Source organism: Cygnus atratus, chromosome 6 (genome assembly GCF_013377495.2).
Source record: "Cygnus atratus isolate AKBS03 ecotype Queensland, Australia chromosome 6, CAtr_DNAZoo_HiC_assembly, whole genome shotgun sequence".
In the NCBI taxonomy this organism is placed as follows: Eukaryota; Metazoa; Chordata; class Aves; order Anseriformes; family Anatidae; genus Cygnus; species Cygnus atratus.
This window is the reverse complement of record NC_066367.1, coordinates 21,134,424-21,148,023: the sequence shown is the minus strand read 5'-3', so window position 1 is coordinate 21,148,023 and position 13,600 is coordinate 21,134,424. Positions and strand designations below refer to the sequence as shown.

At 33.7% G+C, this 13,600-nt stretch overlaps 1 protein-coding gene across 4 annotated transcripts in view; it reads right to left on the bottom strand.

Moving 5' to 3' along the window:
* Positions 1-523: 523 nt before the first annotated feature.
* The window catches only part of GALNT3 (polypeptide N-acetylgalactosaminyltransferase 3), a 22,554-nt gene continuing 9,477 nt past the window's right edge, over positions 524-13,600 (bottom strand). For all 4 annotated transcript variants that reach the window (XM_035566523.2, XM_035566516.2, XM_035566530.2 and 1 more), the window contains 10 exons: positions 12,307-12,913; positions 10,752-10,924; positions 9,517-9,666; positions 9,035-9,269; positions 8,160-8,277; positions 7,577-7,777; positions 6,308-6,439; positions 5,304-5,405; positions 2,567-2,719; positions 524-2,108 (listed from right to left, as the gene is read on the bottom strand). In XM_035566523.2, coding sequence (XP_035422416.1) covers positions 1,986-2,108; positions 2,567-2,719; positions 5,304-5,405; positions 6,308-6,439; positions 7,577-7,777; positions 8,160-8,277; positions 9,035-9,269; positions 9,517-9,666; positions 10,752-10,924; positions 12,307-12,818 — 1,899 coding nt within the window. In that variant the 5' untranslated portion in view covers positions 12,819-12,913 and the 3' untranslated portion in view covers positions 524-1,985. The remainder of the gene's footprint in view (positions 2,109-2,566; positions 2,720-5,303; positions 5,406-6,307; positions 6,440-7,576; positions 7,778-8,159; positions 8,278-9,034; positions 9,270-9,516; positions 9,667-10,751; positions 10,925-12,306; positions 12,914-13,600) is intronic.

Below are 13,600 nucleotides of genomic sequence, written 5' to 3'. Positions count from 1 at the left end.
AGCTTTATATTGATCATGCAGCCAAATACTTTTCTTTGCCTTCACTTTAAGGATTTGAGTTTTCTTTCCCTGTGTTTCCCCATGACCTTTTCTCTTAAACTCCTTTTTTTTTTTTTTTTTTTTTTTTTTTTTTTATTTCGTAAAATACTAAAGCATTACTAACTGCATCAAACTAGGCTTGATCTTGGTGTTCCACGTTATATGCACCTTTCTTGAGATTCACACATTAAAGAGTTCATTAATAAAGGCAAGCTGGTTGCTATTACACCTCATATTTTCTTCCACTGAATAGATACTATGGATGTTCAACACAATTCTGGTAAACTGCAAAGCTTAATAACATTACTGGCACTTCTAGACCACAGTTAAGTCTTTTCCTTGTCTTTAGGCTGCTACTTTCTTTCCTTGCTAGAAGTATATTATTTTAATTTCATAGTAATTTTCGCCCCCACCATACCATAAAACATGCACATTGAAGTGTTTTTTTTTTTTAAATCTCCGAAATTCACACCAACCAGTTAAGTCTTCTCCAAATCAGAATATAGAACTTTATTATGAAAGTTTACCATAGTAAAGTGCAATTTTTATGTGATCTTAGATGTTTTAAGTATGGGATGATCATTAATCTCACATTCATACCCTGAAGTAAACATTTTCAAGTTAGAGTACATCTCTGTTCCCTAAGAGGACATTTTTGTGCAGAGGAGTTACCTTCATTAAAGAAGGTCTGAAACAGTCACAGTCAGAAAACGGGCATGATCGGTGATTGCAATGGAAGACTAACAGAGTAGTGCTTAACAACTGTGCATCCGGTAAAATAACCAAAGAAATAAATATTTTTAAAATACTTAATCAAAGGAAGGCCATTTCTGAAGTAATACCTCTACATAATCCAATAAAGTATATTTCTGATGCTTACAAGACTATAGTATTTCATTAAAAGAGCTAGCAAAACAGTTAGGAAGACCACTTTGACTGTTAAACCTGAGGTCAGTCCTTTGAAAAAGGGAAAATGGCAATAAAAACAAAAGAAAATCAACATTTAAGTGTTTGCACAGGAAATTATGTACAAATAACATTAAAAACATTAGTTAAACATTGCATAAATCACTAAAAGGTAGAAATAAAATGTGTTAGTGGATAACAATTTAAAAGTAACAATGAACAAAAAGCTGAAAAATGTGTTAATCTTACAGTGTAACTGTCATAAATTCAAAAGTTCATGAAATCGTAAAAAAAACTATACAAAAAGTTTTGGCTAAATAAAAGGAGATTAATATCAGAATAAGAAGATTTTCTATTAAAGTGATCATACATAAATAACATATTTCAAGGAGAATGGACATTTTCTTCTAGCAAATCAGTCCTTTTGTTGTAGAGGCATAGCACAGTATACTAGCCTATTTAGCTTTAACCAGAAAGTCAAATGTTTAATTTTTTCAAATGAGGGAACATAAAAAATAGTAAGAAAGTTTCATTGAGTGAATTAAACAATTAAAAATACCCAAAACATTAAGTCAACCAATTAAGCATAAAAATATATATATATATAAAGCCTCTTGGTTTTCAAACAGTATACAAGAATTTCTTGTAACTCTACAGAGAAAATTAGTCATCTTCAAAAGTACTTACGATACGTGGAAAAGCAATATACAAGGTCCCCAAAGTGAAAAGGGACAATAAGATCTACAAATCAATGGTCAACGTATAAAATTTTATCATGGAAATACTGTAAACGTTTTTTCTTAATTGGGATCTCAAACATTCTTTGGTGTAAAAGACTCCTAGGGAATCTTTGCCTACACATTTTATATCCAACTTAAATAAGAGAGAAAAGAAACTGTTTAAACATTTTGCATTTAAAGTATGCATCATTTTAAAATGCAGTATACGTATATGGTCACAGTGTAGAACGGAACTGCTTTTTTTTTTTTTTTTTTTTTTTTTTTTTTTAATAAAATGCTCCTGTCTATAAATAGCAAATCTTAATGGTTGCGGCCAAAGATCCACTTCTGGAAGGGGTCTGATGGATTGCAGGATACCAAACTTGGATGCTCTCCATTTCCTGTAAGGCACATATGTAGTGCTGCATTGTACAGAGTTTGATCCTAATGTGGGTGAGAAAGGAGAAAAAAAAAAAAAAAAAAAAGGTAAACACAATTTTCCTTCCCTCCCATCATTTTTTGCAAGTTCAATGTTTTTAAAAAGAGTAAGGCCAGACAGGTAGTGTAGAAGGAGGCTAGCAAAAAAACATGAGTAGAATGCAAGTGCCAAATTGTTTTGCTAGTAAAAAATAAATAATTTAAAACACACAAAGCATTTGAATCGACTTTCAGGTGCATGCCCAGATGTACATGCTAAATGATATCAAGCGTTTTTTTTAAGTGACTACTTTACAATAGTGAAATCATCAAGTTTTGACCTGGTATCTACATTTTTCTCCCAAAACTGAACTTTTTTTGCTTCACTTTTGTTTTGTTGGTGTTTTCTCTTTTATTAGAAACCAAAAATTAACTCACGTAAGAGATCATTGATAAGATGCCCGTTCACTGTACAGTATAAATACCTTTTGATGCTGCCATTGCTCTTCTCTAAGCGCAAAGGTTTTCTGGCCTTTGTAGTTGCATTCGCGAAGCTGCACAGGTCCTTTAGAAGCATGCAGACAAAGCTCCTTCTGAATGTTATGCCGAATTTCATGATGTGCAGAATACTCAAAGTACTATTTAAATAATTTTAAAAAAGTTAAGTAAATAAATGCTAACAAGAGTATTAACCTAAATTAACCCTTTGACATTCCAATAAACGAAGGAATAGATTTTGTTATTCAGCAATTCGAAACTAGAGAATTATTTATTTGACTTTAGTGTATGCACTTTAAAAGTATTTACGAAAGTAAAAGCCTTTTTAAATACTAATGCAATGGAATATAATTAATAGTACTTAAATGTAGAAGCTGTAAAAAACACTTGGTGCACATGCACTATGATGCAAGATTCCCTTGTATGCTCCTCCAGAAATTATAACCACAAGGATACCACAGAAAAAGTAGAAATAATTGCATGGATAACTTTAGTTTTGGCATTCCTTAACTTTAGAAATCTTTATTCAATTTTTTGTTGCTGGATTTTACTTTTTCTTAGAGAACCAAAACCAGATTTTGTCACATGGAACAGTACTGACTGCCATTTGTCAACTTCTGCTGTTTGAACTAAACAATAAATGCTAACAATAGGATGCTATCATGTTCTCTGTGAACTAGCTTTTAGAAAAGTGTAATGTAAGGACACATTTTGTGAGTGAGTTTTAGTGTTATTTCCTGACAGCAGATTACTTTTAAGGCTCAGGTATCCTTGGCTATAGTTCAGGTCTAAACAGGGATTTAATTCTAACATTTACAGACACAGCTGTCCTTTTATACTCTCTATCTTATCATCATGGTCTCTTCCATTTCTCTCTCTCAATATATCAGAATTCTTATCATGTCCCGTTACCACTGTTTCTTGGCTCCATATGTCAGCCTTATTCACCATATCCTTCCTTTGACTATTAAGCCATGCTCACTTAGTTCCCTGTCACTTTTAACTGTCTGTCTAGTTGGTCAGCTTCTGGCACTTCACTGCTTTGGCATCAATGGGAGTAGCACTGAGGAACAGACATCTCACTCTTAAGGCCCTGCATCCAACATCACTGCCTGAAACAGGCACTCATAGGAGTGACCTCCTTAATCATTTAGCTCTCAAACATAATAGTTTACTCGAAATCTGTTAATCTAAGTAAACCTGTTTTGATTTATCTTTTGAACTCGAAATCTCTGCAAGCCCTGCAAATATGACTTGAATACTAGCTTTAAAACTTCATTCATCTTGGACATTGAGATGGACATGTTACCAGATCTAGAATATACTAAAAAAGAAAAAATGATAAACAATTGAGGGACAACTCAAAAACTAGGTTCTTTCTTCCACTCCACTCTCCCATCTCAAACGTATGAGCTGAAAGGACAGGTAGCATAAACAATTTCAGCCTGCACTGCTGAAGTCTGAGAACAAAGAGCATAAAGCCATTGAAAACAGGGTATTGTAATGAGAAGGCTTAAGTAAGAAAATACGCACATTTCTTGTGTATTACAAGCACAATCTATGTTAAAAGGACTCAAACTGTTAACGTATGGCAGGAGAAACTAAAAACACCAGTTCTAGTACAATCCAAGATAACTTAGAAAGAGATGACAAGCATACAGCAGATCTCTCTCTTAATACAATGTCTCGGTACACTATTCCTTCATTAATGAGTGTGACAATTTGAAAAGGCTAATATAGTATTAGAACAGAATAATAATAATAATAATAAAACTTTCAGTACTGTAAGAAGCTAACATAACAGGGTAGCTGTTAATCCAGACAGTATTCTGTTTTCCACAAAGATCAATTAGAATCAAGTGTCTGAGTTTTCAGAGTGCTATAAATGGATTTTTTTTATAATTGAAGATTTTATTAAAAACAAAACAGAAAAAAAACAACAATTTTCTAATCAAAACATTTAAATCTTTGTTGAACTTTAATTATTAAGGATCTACAGTCAATAAACTTTGTTCTCCAAATAGCTCTTTAAAGCAACAGAGAATTGTGCATTTCTGGGGGAGGGAGACGTTACTTTTGTTAGTATTACAGTAGTGCCTGAAGAATTCAGTATCTGACATCTATTGCAAGTCATACTGTAGAAGAAACAGAAGATCATTGCTGCCTCCAAGATCTATGCATCAAAAAGAGCTCTTCTTGGACAAATTCAGTCATATTATTTGCTTGCATTAGCCAGTATAGGGTAGACCACTTTGACCTCACACTATGAGGCTGCAAGCATGATAGGGAAAGATGGCTCAGGTCTGGCCACTTGGTCTCCCATTGGCTGGATTCCCATTAACATCTTCCTTGACAGTGTGAGTCCTGGTGGCAGAGAAAGAAGCAATAGTAGGAGGTATAAGGAAAAGAGGAATTAAGAAGAAAACACAAGAAAGTAGTAAGGGTAGATTGAAAAGGTTTTGCACAGAAAGGAGAGATCATGTGAAGTAGTGTAATGGTGTAAAAAATCTGTATGCTGAACATAAAATGTTAGATGTGAAGCACAACACAAAGAACAGTATGAAACCTGCCTTGAAGAAAGAGGAATTAATTCTTACAAAAAATATTAAAAATTTAAAAGTTGCATGCTAAAAGTGAGCCGATTCCTCTACAACAAATGAAAAGCTTTCATACGGTAAAGTTACAGCTGAATAGATCATAAAAATCAGGGATCAAATATTTTACCTGATTTCCTCCAAGTCCATGGCAAGAATACATAATCAATGGTTTGCTGCCATGGTTATTTTCACCAACGTCCAGACACATGTGGTTACCTATGTTTTTTAGCTAAAGAAAAGGTGTTATCAGCAAAAAAGAAATAAAACAGCTCAGTGGGTATGAGAAAAACTAAACTGCCTCACTTGCTTAGAAATCTAACCTGTGGCTTAACAATTACAACTTTTAATTCATTTTTTTATTTCTACTATGCTCAAACCTAAAAATCTTGTTCTCAGTTATTTTTTTCTACCCAAAAGCCTACTAACTAAATTACAGTTGTGTACAGCCATGCACCGTGAATTATTCAGCTACCGGTATACATGGTTATTACATTACTCAGATTACAATTTTAAAAGATTCACATAAAATATTAAAAATTGGAGGAAGGGAAAGCTTTATTTGTAAATACATGCTAAACATTCACATTGACTCGAGAGTAAGAATTATTAGTTGTTCTATTTTTTTTTGGTTTTAGCATTACAAAGTTTAAGAAGTTGACAGAGGAGATGCAACGGTCTTTAAAATAAATTACGTTAAACTATGAACACATGTTTTTCTTACCATAAACCTAATTTTGAGGAGTAGGAGTATATAGCTGTCATAGTACAGTTTTCCCCATTAACATGAAATAAAAATTCTCTCAGACTTCTTACTATATAAAGCTAAATTTATTTTGACAATTCGGGAAATTGCTCACCACTGGCTTAGTACTTGTGTGTCACCCTCACTAGTAGTGATGGGCAGAATGTTGCTTATCAGGTTGAGAGATTCCTTTAAGCAAAGCTACTGTTACCAGAGCTACAAAATATTTAAACAGCATGATATGCAGGAGAGATTCTTTGCCCACGGTATTGACAGAAAACTCTAGAGAAATTTATGATAGCTAAAATATAAACACCATGGCTAAGGTAGCATAAAGGATTAGCAAACTTCCTGGATTCTAGAATGCTAGTGAAAATAATTAAACTTACATATCCAGAAAACAAAGGATTCAGGTCTGGAACATATGCTTCCGGATAAACATTATTGAGATACCAGGTAAAATTTTTACACTGCAGACGCTGCCTTAAGACAAGTCTTTTTGAGATGTCTCCAAATGTTTTCTATTGCAGCGATGGAAGGAAGGAAAGATGGAAAAGGAATATATTAAAACTATTAATATCAACCTTGTACATATAAATCTATGATATCCTGTACTGTAGCATCAAACAAGTTTTAAGCTTCATTTGTCAATCTCTTTTAAAAAGTACTGCACTACTGCACTTACTGCCATTTGCTTTGCGGTACCTATATAACACCACTGACATCCTGCCTGCTGCATTTCAAAGCATAGGGAAAAAAAATACAACGTTGCGACATGGAAGCAATAGAAGTATCCTTAGACAAAGGGCCATGTTAACAATGTCATAAGGTGGGAAAGTAAAAACAAGTCAAGACCATACTGACCATAGCTTTAAAACTAACTGCTGAATATAACGTATCTCATTAAAGAGGGTGCTGAATTGGATTAATTAATAAGCGCAATAGTCAATACAGCACTGTCTCCCACACTAAATTCAGTTGTCTTTATCTGCTAAACATACTCAAGAATTCTAATGCTATTATGGATACAATATTCACTAAACTTTATCATATTAAGAGCAAAAAAATAGCTTCTAAAAGAAAAGCATAAATTCCAGCTGGTGAAACACCAAAGTTCTGTAACACTTACAAAAATAAATATCTCTTCCACCAAACTCTGAATTTAACTTACATTTCTGAACAGATAGAAATAGAATTAATATCTACCATTGAATATGCTTTATTCTGCAGCTGAAGAAAAACAAAACCTGCTTTCTAAATAAAAACACTAAGTAACTTGAGACAAAGGAGGCATTACATTTCTTCCTCTAAAAAACAAGTTAGTAATGAACATAGACAATGCAAACATCATCTGTGCTCTTATGGTAGTTCCAAAACTTATTCCATGCAAACAACCCAAGATTTTAGAGAATATATGAAAGAAACTTACTAATCAAAGATAGTTGAATATATAAACAAATGAAATCAACACTGTCACCACCCAAACACTTAGTATTTTCTACATGTTTTTTGGGGGGCTACAGGATTAAGTACTGAACTATGCCTATATTTTCATTAAAATGTCTAGAATTCTTACATACTTTGTCAATAAATAACTTTTGCTCACCAAAACTTTCAACGCAGCAAGTGTGATTTCTAATACCACCACCACCACCTACTTGTTTCACAATTTTTGCTGCCTCTGTGTTTCTTCGGTAAAAAATTTCTTTATATTCATCCATCCAGACTTCTGCAAGGCGGACTTGATTACGTGTAATCACTTGAGTACCTTTTGGAAAAGTATGGGGACTCTTGCTGCGAAAAACATGGCCAACAACAGAGCAAGGCATGATCTCCAACTGTCCACCACATTGCCATACCTAATAATAACATTTTTTGTATAAGTACAACACAATTACAATTAAGGGGGTGAAAAAAAAAATTTACTGTACACCTGAAAAGTAAAAACAAAATCAAAAACACCAGCAAGAGGGTATGTATCAGGAATACCATAGGTGAATTTCCTAATCAGGTTAACCCTGGGAATGTACACTTCAGCTATCAAACTTAAAACACATTTTAAAAAAATAAATAACAGTTTAGTGAGCATGTTTGTAGTTTATTTCATAGGTTATAGTAATTTATTTTCCATGTCCTAGATGGCTGACTCAGCAGAGAAGTCAAGATCTGATACCAATTTTTCCTCAAAAATCATGCAACTATCAGTGTAGAGACCAGTACTAATTAAGTAGCTAAACTTACTCTGAAAGACATTTCTATATTTTCACCTCCCCATATTTCCATTTCTTCATCGTAGCTTCCAATGTGTTCAAAGTAGTCTTTTGATATTGAAAATAGACCTCCAGCAAAAGTAGGTGTTCTGCAAAAAGAGAAATTTACCAAGGAAAACAGGATTCAAACTATATTTAAGGTAGGTTTTCTTAAATACAGATGTAAAAACTTGGTATTAATGTTCTAGGATGTTTTCATGCATTTGTCAGTGTTTCACTACACTTATAGATTTTCCTGGTACAAGCAATTAAATCTGCCCACACTGAGTCTCATTTTAAAGTTTTATTGTCATTTATTAACAACTGATTTAGGCAAATGACTGCTGGAATAACAGACAGTATCAGGAAAAATTACATATTTTCCCTGTATGGAGAACATCAAGCAAAATTACTATTCCTTTAGACCAGTAACTTGTCTGAAGCCAAAGCCCATAACAATTACCATTGAATGCACCACTGAAACAGTCTAGTACAAGGTGCTCTGAACCTTTGGTGTCATTTTTTCAGGGATGATGGATGGAGAGACAGAATCTGTGGTACTGTCTCTGAAAAGAACAGTTTATGATTCCCCTCTCCCTCTCGAACAAAAAAAAATTACAGAAATTGCTTATGATCTTCCTAGTGTTTGTGAGAAAATGGTAATGCAGAACAATTATTGTCTTAAGGAAGCTGCATTTGTATGAAAGCTGTAAAATTCACAACCTGGTTCCTAAAGCAAATATCACAAAAAACATCTATAATGCTAAGACTTCTGATCATACTCATGTGAAGAACTAGATCATTTACAAATGGCTTTTTATAACAAAAATCATGAAAACTGAAGGATATTACTCAAATTACGTTTACCTAATTGGGTAAGTTTCATCTTTTCTTCTTTTGTTTTCATGTTTAGGAAGAGACTCCCATCCAAATGACAAACTCCAGTCAAAATTTCCTCTGTTGTGGTTATGCCCATAAGGAGATGGTTTACTGAATTCAAAAGTGTTGAGATCTATAGAAGCAATATCAGGGCTTACAACAGCAACAGAGTTCTCAGCTATTCTTGCCAATAGTGGCTCCAACCAGCCATAAAAGCATTCACCTATGGAGAAAATGGGAACAAGCACTGAATTTTCACTTGACTATATAGTAGTACACAGAGAATAATTTAACATACCCACAGTAAACCAACACGCGCTGTTTTTAAATGGCACTGCCAGTTATACTTTCAATAACATAAAATAGCAATTCAAGAGTTTAAGCAATGTTGACATACATAACTCATAAAACTGCAACATTAAATCAAAGACAACATTATTTTAACCCAGACCTGGCGTAGTTACACTTACAGTGAGCATCCAGAAAGGTAAGGGTCTCTCCTGTTGCTACCGAAGCTCCCAACAACCGTGCAGTGATTAGACCTTTTCTTTCCTTTTGACGGACTACTTTAACAATTTGAAATTGTTTCACATATTCATCTAGTTTATCATGCAAGTATTCTGGAAAGAGAAACCAGTTTTAGGATATTATTCACTGTTGTAATATGAAATTTTAGGCAATGGCATGTATAAACTAACAGAATAAAGGATTCACTCTAATTCTAAAAAAGGACATTTGCTGGTATATCTGTTCTGCAGTATCAACTGTTTGAGTATCAACTCAAAATCCATTCTCATGGCAAATTCATTGCATATCTACTTACTCAAACTATCTGAAGAACCTGCAATCTTTTTCATTAATGACAGCTCATTTTACAAATGGTTTTCAGAGTCTACAATATTTGCTTGCAACAGAAGCTATATTGAAATAACTTTTAAGGGTGCAAAATTTGATAAACAACCCGACATCCCTCATAAAACATCCCACGATTTTCCTCCCTCTGCCTACCCTTCATATTAAACTGCACTACTGAACATACTTCACATCCAAGTAATTCAACATACAAGATACAGACCTGCAAATAAGTCTAAACAAACTGATGAAAGCATGTATGTACAGACATGTTCATCTAAAGTTAAACATATAAAGTTTTTGAACTTGCATTTATGATCACACCCAGTACGCATAACTCTTTTTGTCAATCAGCTGAAGTATTAAAAATTATTTTTCCATCAAATAATTTTATTTTTTAGGAAAGAAGTTTCACTTCAAAGTAATGAAATTCATTTGCATAAAGGCAATCACTATGATAAAATTCAAAGACCTAAAAGCATTGGCCAATTTATCCTTAGGTACTTTGTTCTACAAACCGTAATTAGTTTTAAGCACATATTACAGAGCTACTTGCCATGCAACCATTTTTACTGTTTAAGCAGCCCTAGAATTTGAATAATCAGAATTGGGGTTTAAAAACCTCTGAGCAAACAAGAATTTCATATTTGACAATGCTTAGAAAGAAAAAAATCTGGGAGAACTATTGTTTATTTTATAGGAAATAAAAGAAACAAAAGCACTTTGAAAACCATATGGTATTCATTATGGTGGTAAGGAGATACTCTCTTTTAACCCATTCTATATACATTCCTACCATGCCTTAAAATCAATAAATAAATGCTGTTCAAGGGAAAATAGGAAGACTTCTTACCATCTACACTGGCATCATCCACCAATATAATTTCCTTTAGCAATATGGCCGGAGATGTATACATCACGCTGTGAACAGTTCTGAGCAGAGTGGACCACGCTTCATTATGAAAAACTATTATAACACTTGTGGTTGGCAATGGTGGGCAACGCTTAAACTTTTGTTCAATACATCTACAGATTGGAAAGCATCAAATGTTACAAAATGGACAAAAAGTTTTGATTTGAATTCTTAAAAGAAACCCTTCCCTTTCTATTACAAAGCTTTTTAAGTATGGACATTAAATCTTTCAGCTTCTCCAATTTCTGTCCAAGTTTTGGAGCACAAAATGGGGTGCTCCAGTTGGGAAAGCTGCACAAAGTATTTTGTAAAAATTTGATAAATAAGAATTCCACTTGAATAATTGGCTCATTTTGACTTCTGTCTCAAAAACATTTGAGTACACTTCATATAGCACCTGGGTCTTCTTCAGACAAAAATATGTTTTTCTACTGAGACCAGCAGACACTGAGTTGCAAAGTCAGACTAAGTCACCATTACTGTTGAAGTCCAAAAACATGAAGAAAAGTATTTACAAGAAGAAATGAAGAATTTGAAAGGAAAAATAGAACAAATCTGATTCAGAATTTCTGTAATTTTTAGAAATATCATATAATGCTTAGAACAGTATATCCCATTCAAGGGAAACAATTTTAAACATACAATTTTTTCAAAATGCATGTATTCTGAATAGAACTCCAAATCCAATTGTAAGACAAGAAGACATGACAACACTCCTGTATTTCTAAGTTGGTTGCACACTCACCGTTTATTGCCTGTCAACTCTAGAGACTGGAATACTTCTCAAGGCAATTATCACAGCCATTGCCAAAGCCCTCACAACACATACAGGCCAAATCTCACCAGTTACATTCCAGTAAAGGTTACTGCGAGCTGTACCACATGTAGAGTGCTAGGCATACTACCAGCAGCAACTCAGTAAGGTTAGTCACTTCTGACACAAACAGCTGAGAACATGAACAGAGATCGCTCAAAACTAAAACCCATTCTACCCACCAAGTCCTAAAGTCTTCATTAATAAAGTTTCTCCTTCTTACAGATTGCAGAGATGTTCCATTGCCTGGTTCACCAGTTTACTACTACTACTTTTTATTAAATTATGCTGGTGGTTTTCTTAATAAAAAAGGGTGGGGGTGGGGAATGGTGTTTAAAATAGAAAAAAAAAAAAGTTTAAGCCACAGTTTTAGTTTTCTTCTAAGTAAAACTTAGCAGGTTTCCACAAAGTCACTGAGAAAATGTAGCTTAAAGGCAGAAGTAGAAAAGCTTATTTAAATATGGTTACTAGGAATTCCAAACCATGAAATAAGTGAGCCTTTCTAAACTGTCTTGGCTTTTGCACTGTGGAACATTATGTACAGCAAATCATCATGTATCACCAAGAGACTTTTCCTCTCCTAAACGATAATCTAATGCTGAAATCAAATCACTTTACGGTCTTCACATTTCTATTTCTGACAAGTTTTTCAACTGTTGGGACATACACATTTCCACATACTCAGGAGGTCGAGTGTCTGGTCCAAGATCTCTGTGTAACGAAATCCTATCGCTTGCAAATGCATTAAAACAGTGTTTTTCTTCTCCACGGTCTTTTTCTTTCTGCTCTTCTGAATTTAAGTTGATGGTTTTGAATGCTTTACCAGAAGCTCCAGGAGCATTAGGATCTTGAAGAGGTCGATCTAGAAAGGGTTTTAGTTCCGTTGCAGTATAGTGTCCTGGCAAACAGTGTTTCTCTCCAGGAACTTTAGTTTGCCGAACAGGTGCTTTTATCTGCATTTTTGGCTTTGCACCATTGATATTGTTCATAGCATTTAGCACAAGACCTAATACATGACTTTTCTTTCTGACAATTGGTTCAATCCCTCCTTCATCTCTAAAATCTTGAATGCCCACTTCTCTTTGTAATAAAAATAAAAATACCAGAAAGAAAAACACAATAATGCTAAATTTCCAAAGTTTCCAGTGAAAAAATAATTTCTTGAATAGTTTAGGCATTTTTTTCAAAGCCATTCTAGTTTAAAAAGTTTGTCACAAAACAAACGTTTTCCTGTGAATGATGTTCTTTAATACTGAATAGGTCACACCATTTCTTGAAAATATAATACCTGTAAATTAAAATAAAAAGTATCAAGTTAGACATCTAGTATATACAACAATGTGAAACTACAACAAAGCAATGGGCAGGAATTAATTCACAACTCCCAACTGTCAAACACCATATGTCCATCGCTTAAAGATAGGCTTTACCTATCTTTAAAATACCCAAGATGCGCTTTCCCCATTTTTTTAAACATACTTCAAACAGAAGGACCAGAAAGCAGGCATTCCAGTAGGAATAAATCACTACTTCACATTAAATTTATTCCAAATTTTGAAAATTAAGGAATTTTAAGGATGGAATTCTAGGTCAATGATGGGATAGATGGAAAACATGCAATCAATATGGTGAGTTCAAGTTCTATGCAGAAATATCCATGTGAAAAGTGAACAATAAAGACAGAAAGGACTTCTCAAACCATTTATTTCTACAGTTTTGAAATTTCCAATATTTTGAAAAACATTTCTATTTCAAGATCAGACTTAAGTAACCAGACTGCCAAGTGGAAAAAAAAAATAATTAAGATTCATTTTGTTATCAGTATACGTGTTAAATGCAGACTTAATACAGGTAATTGGTAGTAGGTTAATTTTGGCTGAGTACCAAGCAGTCAATCTATATATTTTTTCATTCACTTGTAGTGCACTTTCTGGCATATTCTGATGCAACTCATCAAGAGAATATGTCAAAGAGT